Source organism: Myotis daubentonii, chromosome 4 (genome assembly GCF_963259705.1).
Source record: "Myotis daubentonii chromosome 4, mMyoDau2.1, whole genome shotgun sequence".
NCBI classification, from domain to species: domain Eukaryota; kingdom Metazoa; phylum Chordata; class Mammalia; order Chiroptera; family Vespertilionidae; genus Myotis; species Myotis daubentonii.
The window spans coordinates 16,238,181-16,252,346 of record NC_081843.1 but is presented as its reverse complement, the minus strand read 5'-3'; the positions used below and the strand labels follow the sequence as shown (position 1 = coordinate 16,252,346).

Genomic DNA, 14,166 nt, shown 5'->3' with positions numbered 1-14,166 from the left:
CTAAGATATGTAAAGTGTACATTGTGATTTGATACACATGTACATTGTGAAAGGATTCTCTCATCTAGTTAACATTTATGCACAACACTCATCAAAAGAGAAAATCTTTTTAAAATATATTTTATTGAGATAGAGAGTTAGAAACATCGATCAGCTGCCTCCTGCACACCTCCCACTGGGGATGTGCCCGCAGCCAAGGTACACACCCTTGACTGGAATCGGACCTGGGACCTTTCAGTCCGCAGGCCGACGCTCTATCCACTGAGCCAAACCAGTTACGGCAAAAGAGAAAAACTTGATGTGAGTTAAAAACTGATTGACTTGAAAAGTGAGGAAATGCACATCCATCACCTCACTCCACACCTCTTCTTTTGTTTGTATGAGAATTTAAGCTCTATACCAGGGGTGGGCAAACTTTTTGACTCGAGGGCCACAATGGGTTCTTAAACTGAACCGGAGGGCCGGAACAAAAGCATGGATGGAGTGTTTGTGTGAACTAATATAAATTCAAAGTAAACATCATTACATAAAAGGGTACAGTCTTTTCTTTTTTTTTTTTAGTTTTATTCATTTCAAACGGGCCGGATCCGGCCCGTGGGCCGTAGTTTGCCCACGGCTGCTCTATACTCTTAGCAAATTTCAATTGTATAATGCAGAGTTATCAACCATAGTCATCATGTCTTATGTTACATCCTCAGACCTTGTATTTCTGTGTTCTTTTTTTTTTTTTTTTAATATATTTTATTGGGTTTTTACAGAGAGGAAGGGAGAGGGATAGAGTTAGAAACATCGATGGGAGAGAAACATCGATCAGCTGCCTCCTGCACACTCCCTACTGAGGATGTGCTCACAACCAAGGTACATGCCCTTGACCGGAATCGAACCTGGGACCCTTCAGTCCGCAGGCCGACGCTCTGTCCACTGAGCCAAACCGGTCAGGGCTATTTCTGTGTTCTTAATGTAGTCAGAGTAACACTTTGTTTCTTTCCCAGATGTTAGCTGCTCTTCATGTCTTCCTTTCTCCAAATACTCATCAGCACGTTTGGGACCTGCTTGCTGGAGGGTTTGGAACCTTCCTTCCCAGGGAGTCTGAATGCCTGGGCCTTCTTCTGCCCACTTCCATCTGTCCTTCAGATTTGTAGCAGAGCCCCACTTTCCATTCTAAGACAAGGGAGCTTCTGGAGACTCATCCCCCTTTTTGTGAGAGGCTGTAGACTGCAGCTCCAGGTCATGTTTTCGTACAAGTCACACCTCTGCATGTTGATGTGCCCCAGAGCCCCCATCCCTCGTAAATGGGTACTCACCATTCAGTGCCTTGGTTTTGCTTTCAGTTTTGCTTCTTTGAGGGTCTGCACCATAGCTGTGATTTTCTTGAGGCATAAATTACAGCCACATGCCATGCAAATTCAGAAAGCCTTAATTTGAGTTGAAAACTGGTCGACTTGAAAAGTGAAATCCACAGCAAGCATGTGACTGTGCTGGAAATGTGATTCCTATCTGAAGCTGGCGTGGGAGAGCGAATCACCTAGCCAGTGACCTCTGGAGTGGCAGAGCGGCCCCACTCTTGACTTCTCTCCTCTATTGCCCAGCAACACTTTTAAGGCTTTTAGAAACATACCACACAAACAAAACGGATTCTTCTGAGGAAGGTGTAAAATAGAAAGACTGCCTCCAGTGCTGAAGTGAATTTAGAAATATTGGAGATATCTAAGAAGATACTGTTTCTTTTTAACAGTTTTTTGTTGTTGTTGTCCTTACCTGGGGATATGTTTATTGATTCTAGAGAAGGGAGGGAGGGAGGGAGAGAGGGAGAGGGGTGGGGGGAAGAGAGAGAGAGAGAGAGAGAGAAGAGAGGGGGGGGAGAGAGAGAGAGAGAGAGAGAGAGAGAGAGAGAGAGAGAGAGAGAGAGAAACATTAGTGGGTACACGCCCTGACCGGGCATTGAACCCGCAACCTTTTGATGTACAGGACAATGCTCCAACCAACTGAAAATATTGTTTCTTGATGAGAAAACAGAGGTTTTAGGTTTCTTAGTTATTTGGCTTGAGCAAGTCTGCCATGTGCTCTATGGGAACAAGAAAAATGCAGTTTGGGGAACTGTTTCAATCAGTGCTCCAGCCATTGTTAAATCACTCATCCAAAGAGAGAAAGCCTTGATTTGAGTTGAAAACTGGTCGACTTGAAAAGTGAAATCCACAGCAAGCATGTGACTGTGCTGGAAATGTGATTTGGGAGCAAGCCAGAAGCCAGGATAAACATTTCCACGAAGTAACAGGGTGCTGGTGTGGCTACTCCCAGGAAAAGCCCATCAGGAATGATGAGAATTGTGTATTTTGCTTTGCATAATGTTTCCAGGTGAGGTAGGGTGAGCTTGGCTAGGTTGCCTTTCTTTTCAGCTGAAGATGCTCACAGGAAGTGTCAGTGTGGGTAGCATTGCCCCTGCATCAGAAGAAGATGCCTTTTCAAATAAATGTCCTCGTGGATGAAAAGGAGACAACGGTGTTCAAGTCAGCCAGGGAAAGCCTGAGCCTTCCGCTTTGTGGAGGTAGAGGCAGGCGTGGCGTGACGCTCAGGCCGCCTTGCTGTGCTGTGCGGGGAGCCCTTTCTGTCGTGGGGGAAAGGGTTGGCAATCTAAGAAGAAAGCTTGGGTGTCAGCCCAGCTTTTCTGGACTAGACTGCAGCAGTGAGAGTTGCAAATCTGATGATTCTTGGAGATACCGTGTGAAGGTCAAGCTTTTGTTTTGTTTTGTTTAATTCCTCCCAGGCTTCTAAACTCTGGTCATGTTGAATTTTTAGTTCTTCAAGGTTATTTAGCCTTAGTTATTTGATTTTCCATCCTAGCTCTCCCATGTTATCTATTTTGAAGCCTTTATTTTTAATATTTTTCTTTTACCTGCCACTGCCCACTCATTTTCCTTGAATTCCCAATGATGTTTCTTACTGGCTTTATTTTATTTCTTCTCTGAATCTGGGAACTATTGTTGCTTCTAGCTGAAGTTCACATAGCTTTATTTTTTCTCTTTTTTAAAAAAACAGCTTGATTGAGGTATAATTTACATACTATATAATTCATTCCTCTAAAGTATACAATTCAGTGGTTTTCAGTATGTTCACAAAGTTGTGAAAGTATTACCACAATCTAATTTTAGAACATTTTCATCCCCCCCAAAAGAAACCCTGTACCCATTAACAGTTGCTTCCCACCTCTCTCTCTACCTTCCACACCTCTGGCAACTACTAGTCTACTTTCTGTCTCTATGGATTTGCCTATTCCAGTGGTCGGCAAACCACGGCTCGCGAGCCACATGCAGCTCTTTGGCCCCTTGAGTGTGGCTCTTCCACAAAATACCACATGTGGGCGCGCACGTACAGTGCGATTGAAACTTCGTGGCCCATGCGCAGAAGTCGGTTTTCGGAAAGGAGATAGATGAAACAGGTATACAAGACGAGTGCGGATGGGAGAGTTGGAAGGGGTCAACCTCAGCGAACGTACCTCAGTCAGATTGAGGCCATCTTAGGAGTACCCTAACTACGTTAATAACAATGTACCTACCTATATAGTTTAAGTTTAAAAAATTTGGCTCTCAAAAGAAATTTCAATCGTTGTACTGTTGATATTTGGCTCTGTTGACTAATGGGTTTGCCGACCACTGGCCTATTCTATGGACATTTCATATAAATGGAAACAAAGTATGTGTGCTTTTGTGACTGGGTTTTTACTTAGCATCCTATGGCTTTATTTCTGTTTTCAATGTATTCTGATTTTTGGTTTTATTTTTCAATTATTTAGCTCCCACCTATTCTCAGATTTTAAATTGAGCCTTTCATTTATCTTTTTCCTAGAATCTATTTTCCATTGTCTGTGTTATGTACTTAAAACTTTAATTCTTAAAAGTAAATATTACTAGTAATTTTTAAACTCTTAGTTTAACTAGTAAAATCTTTAACAATTTTTTCTCAGTTCTCAGGGGAAAAGACTACAGTCTGTGACTCTTCTTGTATCTGCTTCAGGAGTAACCTGACATACTCTCTTCTGTCTGACGGCATTCCATGTTATCATTTGGTGAATAACAATGCATTAGTTGTTAGTCTGTTTTAGTTCCCATCACCTTTCCTTCTAGCTCTCTTGTTTTATAGCCTCTTCTGATTATTTAAACTCTATTATATTACAATATTCCAAGATAGTTATCATAGATCTTCATTTTTCTCTCTTCTCACCATAAAATGCCTTTTGTCACTTCTGAACTGCCTGTCAGCCCATAGAGTTGAATTCATGTAATTATTTCTTCTTGTAGATGTGTGTCATCACCTCCTTATTATCCTCACATTCACTGCCACCCTCCCACTCTCCGATTTAATTTTTATGAGCATTACTTCATGCCCTTTCTTCACTTGCTTTGAGTTACTCCTGAGTATTCCTGAAGACTCTTTAAGGAAAAGCACCGCCTTTCCCTTTTTATGTGCATTAGCACATGAAACCTCACAATATCCCGTTGAGATGATTTTGTTATTAGTGTTTCACTTTGTAGATGAGGGAACTGAAGTTGCGTGTTTAAGTCACAGTTTTCAACTGCACTCGGTCTCTGAAGTCAGGGTACTCTTTTTTTCTTATCCGTTTCTTTCAACACTTAGCCCAGGTCCTAACCCTCAGTAAATACTCAATAAATATTTAGTTTGTTGGATAAGTGAATTAGTGAATGAGCAAATGAATGAATGATATACTACTTGGTAAGCTGTTCATGGGTATGTGAAATGTTATCTTTCAGAGGTTTTGTTTCTGTAGCCTTTGTGAAGGCTAATATTAAGTCGTAATTCAGGAATCTTTTAGAGATGGGAGGAATGGGACTCTCACAATGTTAATACCCAGCAACATAGCATTTAACAGAGTAGCATTTATTAATGCCAAGTATGGAGGGTGAGAGGAAGACAGTGCATGGGAACATGGTCACGAAGTGATTGTCTGGCCACTCATATTTGGCCATGCTGGCAGCTTATTTACCCATTACTGGTAGAGAGAGGGAGCTGAGTGCAGAAAGCACCCGATTCAGTAGCAGGATAGAGAGAGAGGGAGAGGAAATATGTTCTTCTAAAAGTTTGGTTTTTTTTGCCCTGGCTGGACGACTCCGTTGGACATCATCATGTACACTAAAAAGTTGCGGGTTCAATTCCCAGTCAGGGTACATTCTTAGGTTGTGGATTCAAACCCCAATCACAGCGCATATGGGAGGCACTCGATTGTTGTTTCCCCTCTCTCTCTTTCTCCTCTTCATCCTCCTTCTCCCACCCTCTCTCCCTCTTTCCCTCCCTCCCCACCTTACTCTCTCTAAAAATCAACAAAAACATATCCTCAGGTAAGGATTAAAAATTTGATTTGTTCTGCTTAAGGTTAAGTCAAGATCGGGTTACACAGGCATGGTACCTACCTTTGGCTTCTTTCACCTGCTTGGAAAAATCTACCTCATATTTTATTGCTTGGGACTTCAGTTTTTAGAAAGAGGTTAAGTTTCACTGCTAGCCATTTGCTGTAGGAACTTGTGGTTTATTGTCAAGTATTGGAACAACCAGGATGAATCAATTCTTGTGATTAGTTGTTTTACGTAAGAGTAGAAAGGACCGAGAGCCACCCAGAGTATTGTAATGTCAACAAAGTGAAAAACGTTATTGTTGTTTTTCCACCAAAACTTTTGGTCTTCTTTTTTTTTTTTTAATATATTTTATTGATTTTTTACAGAGAGGAAGGGAGAGAGATAGAGAGTTAGAAACATCGATGAGAGAGAATCATCGATCAGCTGCCTCCTGCACATCTCCTACTGGGGATATGCCCGCAACCCAGGTACATGCCCTTGACCGGAATCGAACCCGGGACCTCTCAGTCCGCAGGCCGACGCTCTATCCACTGAGCCAAACCGGTTTCGGCAGTCTTCTTAAGCAGGAGCTATAGGTAATTATGAAATAACCTACCTATAATTTTGTACGCCTGAGTTATTTGGTAGATTAATATTAAGAGCACTTTTAATCTTTATTTTTCTTATTGACTAACTAGATTTTAGCTTCAGTAATCTTCATGCTACTCAGCCGTTACAGACCTGGTTATGAGGAAAACTGCAATACAAAATGAAGTAACTTTTTAGAATGTGTATGAACTAACCCAATCTGATTGCCTCTCTTATGTTTATTGTTTCAAATCACTGGTGATGCAAGCTTCTAGGCGCTTGTTATATTATGCTGCTAGTTTCCAGGGCTCCATCTCCAAACATTCTTTTCTTCCTGATTATTCTCTTCTTCTTGTTGAGTTGACAGTCAGGTCCTTAATTCTTTGTGATTCAGGATATCTCCAAAGCAAGTGTCCCACAGCAAAGGATCAAGATACAGAAAAGAGGCCAGAATAGTCTTTCTTTTCCAAACTGGACTATGGCATTCACTCAAATTACCCTCAGTTCACCAAAACTAAGCATCAGCTGTGTGTGCAAGGCAGCTCTTGTCCTGAAAGACTTGATGATATACTTAAGGCTTAAGAATGTTAACCACGTCACTCTCCTCGAAACAAGCAGCCAGAGACAAGCTCCTCCGTCAGACAGGAGCCCAGTGGGGACCGTGTAACCCCACCCTTCAGCCTCTGTAAAATTAGGCTGATAAAAACCATAAATGCTGGTGAGATTTAAAATCAATTACCAGGAAGGAATATAAGAAATCTTATTAATTACTTTCCTGTTTCCTTATACTTAATAAAAATCATTTAGCTGCCTTATTTTGACCTTCTGCTCATGAAGAACCATTCTTATGAACTTGGACCTCAGGATTCACGTGTGTGGTTACTCATTAAATCCTTATCTTTTATAAACTCTATCAGACTTGACAAGGCTGGAACTCAGTCACTCAGACCTAATACATTTCCTGGGTATTTCACATCAGGCAGCTAAGCTCTCTCTGCCTTACTGTATCATGCTGATGTCCCTCCAGTTTTGGCAAAAGGTTTCACTTTAAATTTAGCTTTATATTGAAACATAAATAAAAAGATACTTAATTTGTTCACCAATGTTGCTTGCCATGGACACATACACACGTTCGACCTGGGGAACACGAGGGGCAGTGTGTCATCACTACAGGTTGGCCATTGGGGGGCTTCCTAAAGAAAAATTCAAGTTAGAAACAAATTTGGAGCAATTACTGATTTAACCATTTTGCATATGCTTTTGTACATAGGAGCAAGAAAAAGACTCCAGTGATGAGCACGTCAAACACCCACATCTATATATATATAAAAGGCTAATATACTAAGTGTCCAACCGTCTGACTGGTCACTATGATGCACACTGACCACCAGGGGGCAGATACTCAGCGCAGGAGCTGCCATGACATGCACTGGCCATTTAAAGAGAAATGGCACTGCAGACCTGGTGCCCACAAAGCAACACTCAGCTTCCCCCAAGTGGGACACAGGCCCCGCCACCACCCCGGAATGACAGCCCATCAAACCGCAGCCTACGCTGCTGAGACCCCATGGCGCAAAATGCAGCCCACAGCCCAGCCCAACCCAGAAACGGTCGCTGTGGGCGCCGGGTAATGACATCACATAGCAACACCCAGCTTTCTCTCCCTAGTGACTAGCCTCCTGGAGTTTCTTCAGCCCAGAAACACAACTTGCTTTATAGCCAGGTGCAAACATTTTACACTTTAACCAAATGTCTGTGAAGTGTTTTCCCCTGCCTCATCTCATTTGATCCTCACAGAAGTCCTGGAGAAGGTAGATAGGAGACTTAGTGGAATCCTATTTTCTTTTCATTAGCCAGAAAGTGGAGATTAAGAAAGCTGAGAAACTTGACCTGACTGAAAAGAAGTAAGAAATGGTGGACCTTGAAAATGACTTCAGGTTTTCTCACTGTGCAGAATATAGTCAAACACTGCTGCAGTTAAATATTTTACCCTTTGTTCTGCCTGTGTGATCTACAATAATAACCTGCTTCATATTGATATTTACTGCTGTGTTGCTGACACTTACCTGAAAGAGAAGTTGGGGTGCTTCACTGGGTTGGAAAAAGTTTAGCTAAATCAGAAAGCAGGTCTAATTAAGTAAGTTTATTCTATAGCTATAAAAGACTAAGTTGACTTACACACGCAGGATACATATAAAGCTCTCGCTGGTGCCCATCGTATGTGTGTGTTTCGATCTGTCATTGTCGATTGTGAATTTGGTTGACACTTCTATTATAGAGAAAGGGTGAATAGCGATATTAAAATATTTCTTTTAATTCATTTCCTTTCAATGTGCATGAATTCATGCACTGGGCCACTAGTTGATAATAATAGTTAAGGTTACTGAGTTCTTACTATGTGCCAGGCACTGTTGTAAAGCCTCCATGTGTGTTAATTGTTTAATCCTCACGTGAGCCGTGTGGGATGAATCCTGTTTTTAGCCTCACCTCAGGAGAAAACCAAGATGCAGAGGGCTGGGGTATCTCACTCCAGGTCATGCAGTGAAGAGGTGGTGGGGCCTGAATCTGAAGTTACTCTGCAGAAGCCACACCCTTACCCATCTCTCTAGGGCCTGCTGTAGAAGCGTTGTGCTGTCACCACCACATTTGGGGGGAGTAGGTTCCTGTTCCCACAATTAACTTTCTGACTCCCATATTCCCTACCTGCTTCCCATCCACCGTGACTGGCAGTTCCACAGCTCCCTGGCCTTTCCTAAGCCTTGTGCCTGCTCCCCACCCTCCCCATTGCCCCCAGCATGAAGACTCTTGGAGCTGGTCTACACCCCACCTGCCTGGTCCCAGGTCACCTCTGGCCATTCACCCACACTCATTCTCCTGTGCCAGTCCCTCTCAATTTACTTCCATCCCTCGACTCTATCTGCCAAAAGCTCTCTTTCTGGAGGGCCTGTTCATGAACTGTTGCAGTAGCAACCACGGCCTGACAACAGCACCTCAGCACCTGGCCCTGCTGGCTTTCATCGAGCTGACCTCTCTTCGTCTTGCAGTTCTTAACGTGAAGGGCACTTCATCTAGGGAGGCCTTCCCTAACCTCCAAGTCTTTGCAAGGTTTCCCTCCTGTGCTTTCCAGAGCACCATCACATCCTCATCCTGCCTGCTGACTAGATCCCTCTTCAGGTGATAGCCCCATACAGATAGGGGTCATAGCTGATGTGTTCTAGCTTGTTCTCCCAGTACTCATCACAGTGCATGGTACAGAAGAGGTGCTCAGTAAGTGATGAATGAGCAGTATCACAACAGTCACAATTCATAGTAGTAACAACAAACCTCAGGGATATGCTCCCCAAGGCAGCGTCAGAGCTTGTGACTGCAGACCTGGGCGCTAATGCTGCACCCTCCCTGGTGGTGGGCGTGTTCCTGCTTTGAAGCGCTTCAGCATCATGCATGTCTCAGTGGGACTCAGGTGGCTGCCCTTCAGGTCTGCTGGCTCAGCCTTTTCCCTGCTTTAGCTGTTACAGCTCCAGGAAAGGCTTCCTTCACTGGCGCTTACAAGGTCTGGAGCTGCACTGGCTCTTACAGGTCTGGAGTTACCAAGGACACTTTGTGGGTTTGAATGCTGAGAGCAGGGCCTCTTTGGCTTCCTTGCCTTTATGCTCGGTGGCGTTCCTCAGGGAGCAGCAGCTTCAACCATAGCAGCCCCGAGCCAGCAGCATCTCGAAGGGAACACTCTTCTGGGGTCAGGACCAGCTGCTGGCATAAAGGAAAACCTCTCCCTTCAGTGGCAGCTTCTCACTCTCTGCAATAAAAAAAATGTCCCTCCTTCTGGTCTCCCAGGTTGCCGTGTGCAGTGGCAGCACATGCTCCCTCGGGAGTCAGGGGAGGGACCATTAGAGCAGCTCCACAGACTGGCCTTGTCATGCACTTCTGTGATGACCAGGACTCAGCCCTGCCAGCCCAGGACTCTAAGGCCAGAAACAGGACTTTTCTCTGATTAGCCCACAAAGGTTGAATTTTTCAACTCTCCCAAGGGGAAATAACAAGATCAATTCAGTGTTGTCTGTGACAAGAGCCTGAGAAATTCATATAAAGTTGCTTTTACACTTCCATTGTATTCTAGTTCATGTTCCCAATTCAAGATTATGCATGTAATTAGTTATAACTGTAATTGGGATGTGCATTTTTGTTTGAGGGGAAAAAGGAAGACCGTAGTTAACAGTGAGCATGTTAGCTATCTCCTTTGGGGTTAATTAGCATCTAAAATTACTTATCTAAGTCTTCTGATTCCCACCTGGGATTTAGCTATACTCAAGGATCTCTAGGTGTCTTAAAGGACGGTTGCCAAATTCTTAGAAAGTTGACTTACAAACATACCGTAGAGTATTTTTATGAGGAGAGAGGAAATGAACAAAGATTAAGTGATTAAATGGTGGTGTAATTATAAAATGACTAAGGATTATTGATTAAATAGTCCCTAGGTTATTTGATTAATTGACTTTAAAGCATTTATTAAATATATACGGAGTGTAAGAAACCATGCAGGTTCAGCAGTGTAGACATGTCACCTCTTGATGCAGTGTTTCCATGATGGCTTTTCATTACCACCTTATGCTGGAGCTTAAACTCTCCAAGACAGTCCCCTGTTTTGTTCTTAGTATAGGGTGGGGCAAAAGTAGGTTTACATTTGTTCATATGGAAAATAATACAATAATAATACAAGAATAAGCTCTGTGTTTTCCATACTCACAAATGTAAGCTTACTTTTGCCCATACTGTATAACATGCACCAGGCCTAAAATAAACATTTATTGAATAAATTATAGTTACCCCCTTCAATACATTTGCAGTCTGGTTAAATTCTAGTAAGGACTTCTGCCCTGGCTGGGTGGCTCAGTTCCTGGGAGTATCGTCCCAGACACCAAAAGGTTGCAGGTTTGATTCCCAGTCAGGGCACTTACCTAGGTTGGGGATTTGATTTCCAGTCAGGGCATGTTACCGGAGGCAACAGATAGATACTTCTTTCTGACATCAATGTCTGTCTCTCCCTTCCTCTCTCTAAAATCAATAAAACATATCCTTGGGTGGGGATTTTTTAAAAAATGTTTTAAATAAGATTTGCTTCTTTTTCAGAAATTTGTTGATTGCGGCCTGGACAAGCTCCTCATTATTTCCCCAGCAGATAGTTCTGACTACCAAGAGCAGGGACCTACATGCCTGTGACAGCTGCTTAACAGTATAGCGTACATTAATGTGTTATTTCAGCCTTCAGTGAGAATTGAAAGATGTAGGTTAATTGTCCACTTAACCAACTTTTTTTTTTTTTTTAAATGAGGATTTTAGGAGAGGATAAAATTTGCGTAGACTGCAGCTGGATGAAAGCTGAATGTTTTTGCTATGAATATCTGGATCCAACAGAAAATAGTTGATAAATTTTAATCAAGGGAGGTTTTAATTACCCCTGTGGGTGCATATTATGGTCTCACTTTTCATAGTAGCTTTGCCTATGTCAGGAGACATAGGTAAAATGGTCCATCCTCTAAATCCCTTACAACTAACTAGACCTACTATTTACTGTATATGTCAGTGACTGGTATTGAGAGATGAAAACAAACCCAAGAAATGCAGAGGGGCCACCATCATTTGGCTCTGCTGCTGTCACAGAGGAGGAATTTTTTAATGCTCATTTCAGCCCTCAAAGGTAAAATGTGCAGCCATCATTTAAAGAAAACATAATGTGAGTAAACGGTGTTGCTTGGAGGCCAGTGTCCCCCTGAGGCTGCACATCTCTGAAAAGATGGAAGTCAGTAGTAAAATATGACATATTCACATTTTCACTTTACTTTCAGCTTTCCAGGAGCAGGTCCTGCATGGAGAGCAAGAATGGAGCTGTATTTCAACCAAAGGCGGTTTCAACCTGTGCTGACTGTAATTTTTATCCATAGGTTTGAAGACATACCTGATAGCGGGTAAGAGAGCGAAGGAGTCTCATTGCACCTGTTCAGAGGCCTTGCTTTCTGGCTTTGAGGTCATTGACGGCTCACAGGTGTCCTCAGGTCCTAGGGGACAGGGGACAGCATCACCAGGGAGTGTCAGTGACTTGGCGCAGACTGTCAAAACCTTTGATAACCTTAAGGTTAGTTTTTTTTCCTACTTCTAAAATTTTATAATAATCTATAGTACAACGTGTAAAATAATAAACAGCCTTTGGGTCTGTTGCAGATGACTTGGGATGCCCTTCAATTTGGTTTTGTGATTTTTTTCATGTAGTATGAAAGAAGCAGCATTTTGCATTTTTAATCTTTTCTTTTTTGACATATTCTGCACTTCCATTTTCTTTCTGCATTGCATAAAGATGCTTCTCACTTGAGTTATTATTCCCTTTTTCTGCGACCTATGATGTCTTTGGGGATTTCTAAAAGCTAATGATAAATGATAGTGAAGGTGATTCTCCTCACGTTTTGCTGGAGAGCTAGTTGGTCTCTTATTTCAGAGACCACTTTCTCAAGTATTTCTGTGTCTCCTGATATCGAATGTTTTCTAATTATTTTACATTTTGTTGGTGTGGGTGAACCTTATGATGTAGCTAGCTGAAGGAGTGCAGGCTTGCCAAGAATATTATAGTATTTCATTATTGGAACAGAAATGTCCTGGTGGCTGTTGAGAAGTACCCATTTCTGTCATAGTGAACTAAGGAATTAATGTGATGGACCTTGGGCACATGAACTCAGCCTAGGTTATGAGCTGATCCTCAGTTTTCACATTTGACTTAGTTCTCTCACTTGTACCTCTTGTTTATTTTTACAGTGTAAGTATTTGCCATTTCCATATTTTTTAAAAAAGAGACAGTTAAGCCCTAACCGGTTTGGCTCAGTGGATAGAGCATCGGCCTGCGGACTGAAGGGTCCCAGGTTTGATTCTGGTCAAGGAGACACCCCAGTAGGGGGTGTGCGGGAGGCAGCTGATTGATGTTTCTCTCTCATCGATGTTTCTAACTCTCTATCCCTCTCCCTTCCTCTCTGTAAACAATCAATAAAATATATTTTTTTAAAAAAGAGAGAGACTGTTAAAACATATATCCACTTCACTGTTTTGTGCTCTCAAATATTAACCTTAATGATATATTGGTCAGGATGATGGCCTCTTGTTATGGCTTTAATCCAGTCTGTTCCTTCTTATCCACATTCATTAACAGGTTTGGAATCTAGCTATGTTGGCATTTAAGCCTAACAGGCACCACACTGTGACAACCAGCTGGAGTATCCAGATTATTTCCCTGTGTCAGAATCCACCAGTTACTTTATGTGATTATTACATTCAGGTTTATTGACAGCACTCATATATCATTTCATTGTGTGCTTTGTGAACTTAGTGCAGGGTTTCTCAGCCTCAACACTATCAACATTTTGGGCCAGATAACTGTGACAGAGGCTGTCCTGTGCACTGTGAAATGTTGAACAGTGTCCCTGGCTTCTACCCACTAGGTGCCTGAGCTCCCCCTCCTCCCATGGTGACAACTAAGACTGTCTCCAACCATTGCCCAATGTCCTTGAGGGGGCGGAAGGGGGGGCGTAAAATCACCCCAGCTATAGAGCCAGTAAGGTAGGTATTAGATCTTGTCTTCCCCATACTCTCTGTGACACATGCATAACAGCTAATGTATCTGAAATTTCCTTGATGCCTGTGCACTTTCAAAACAGCCTCTTTGCTGGGCTGACGCCGTGCAGCAGTCAGAAAGGAGCTCTGGGTGCATCGAGTGTCAGTGAGTGTGGCAGGGAAGAGTCACGTCAGGGAGGAGCATAAGTACGGTTTCATTATCTGGGCAGAAACAGTTTCCTCCAGGCTTCAACCTGATATGTATTTAAGTAAACAAATAGAGCTCAAAGCCAAAATAAGCAATTTGTTGTATTTGCTGCCATTTTAGATTTTGTGCATGTGGGTTTCAATCCATTAGGGAGTGCATTTGCTGACTTTGATTTTTTTTAAAAAATCTGGGTGGACAAAAACAATATATTTAACATATTCTATTACCTTGTATAAGTTTTCCAAATCATGATTGAAAGTTTTCTGAAAATCTTGTGATCTATGAAAGTTGACCATGTTTGCCAAAGGAATTTGAACCAAAAAAATAAAATAAAATAAATCTTTGGGCCCCTTCTGGAAGGGATAGATGAATTGGATCTTAAAATATAATTTCTGGGGTATTTTGATGGTGTTGAGGGGCGGGGGGGGGGGGTCATAG

The 14,166-nt window shown here is 42.4% G+C and overlaps 1 protein-coding gene across 3 annotated transcripts in view; it reads left to right on the top strand.

The window, feature by feature from the left end:
• Positions 1 to 14,166, top strand: part of ADCY9 (adenylate cyclase 9) — a 140,143-nt gene that overhangs the window by 85,319 nt on the left and 40,658 nt on the right. For all 3 annotated transcript variants that reach the window (XM_059692960.1, XM_059692958.1, XM_059692959.1), the window contains exon 3: positions 11,870 to 12,060. In XM_059692960.1, the coding sequence (XP_059548943.1) occupies positions 11,870 to 12,060 (191 nt within the window). The remainder of the gene's footprint in view (positions 1 to 11,869; positions 12,061 to 14,166) is intronic.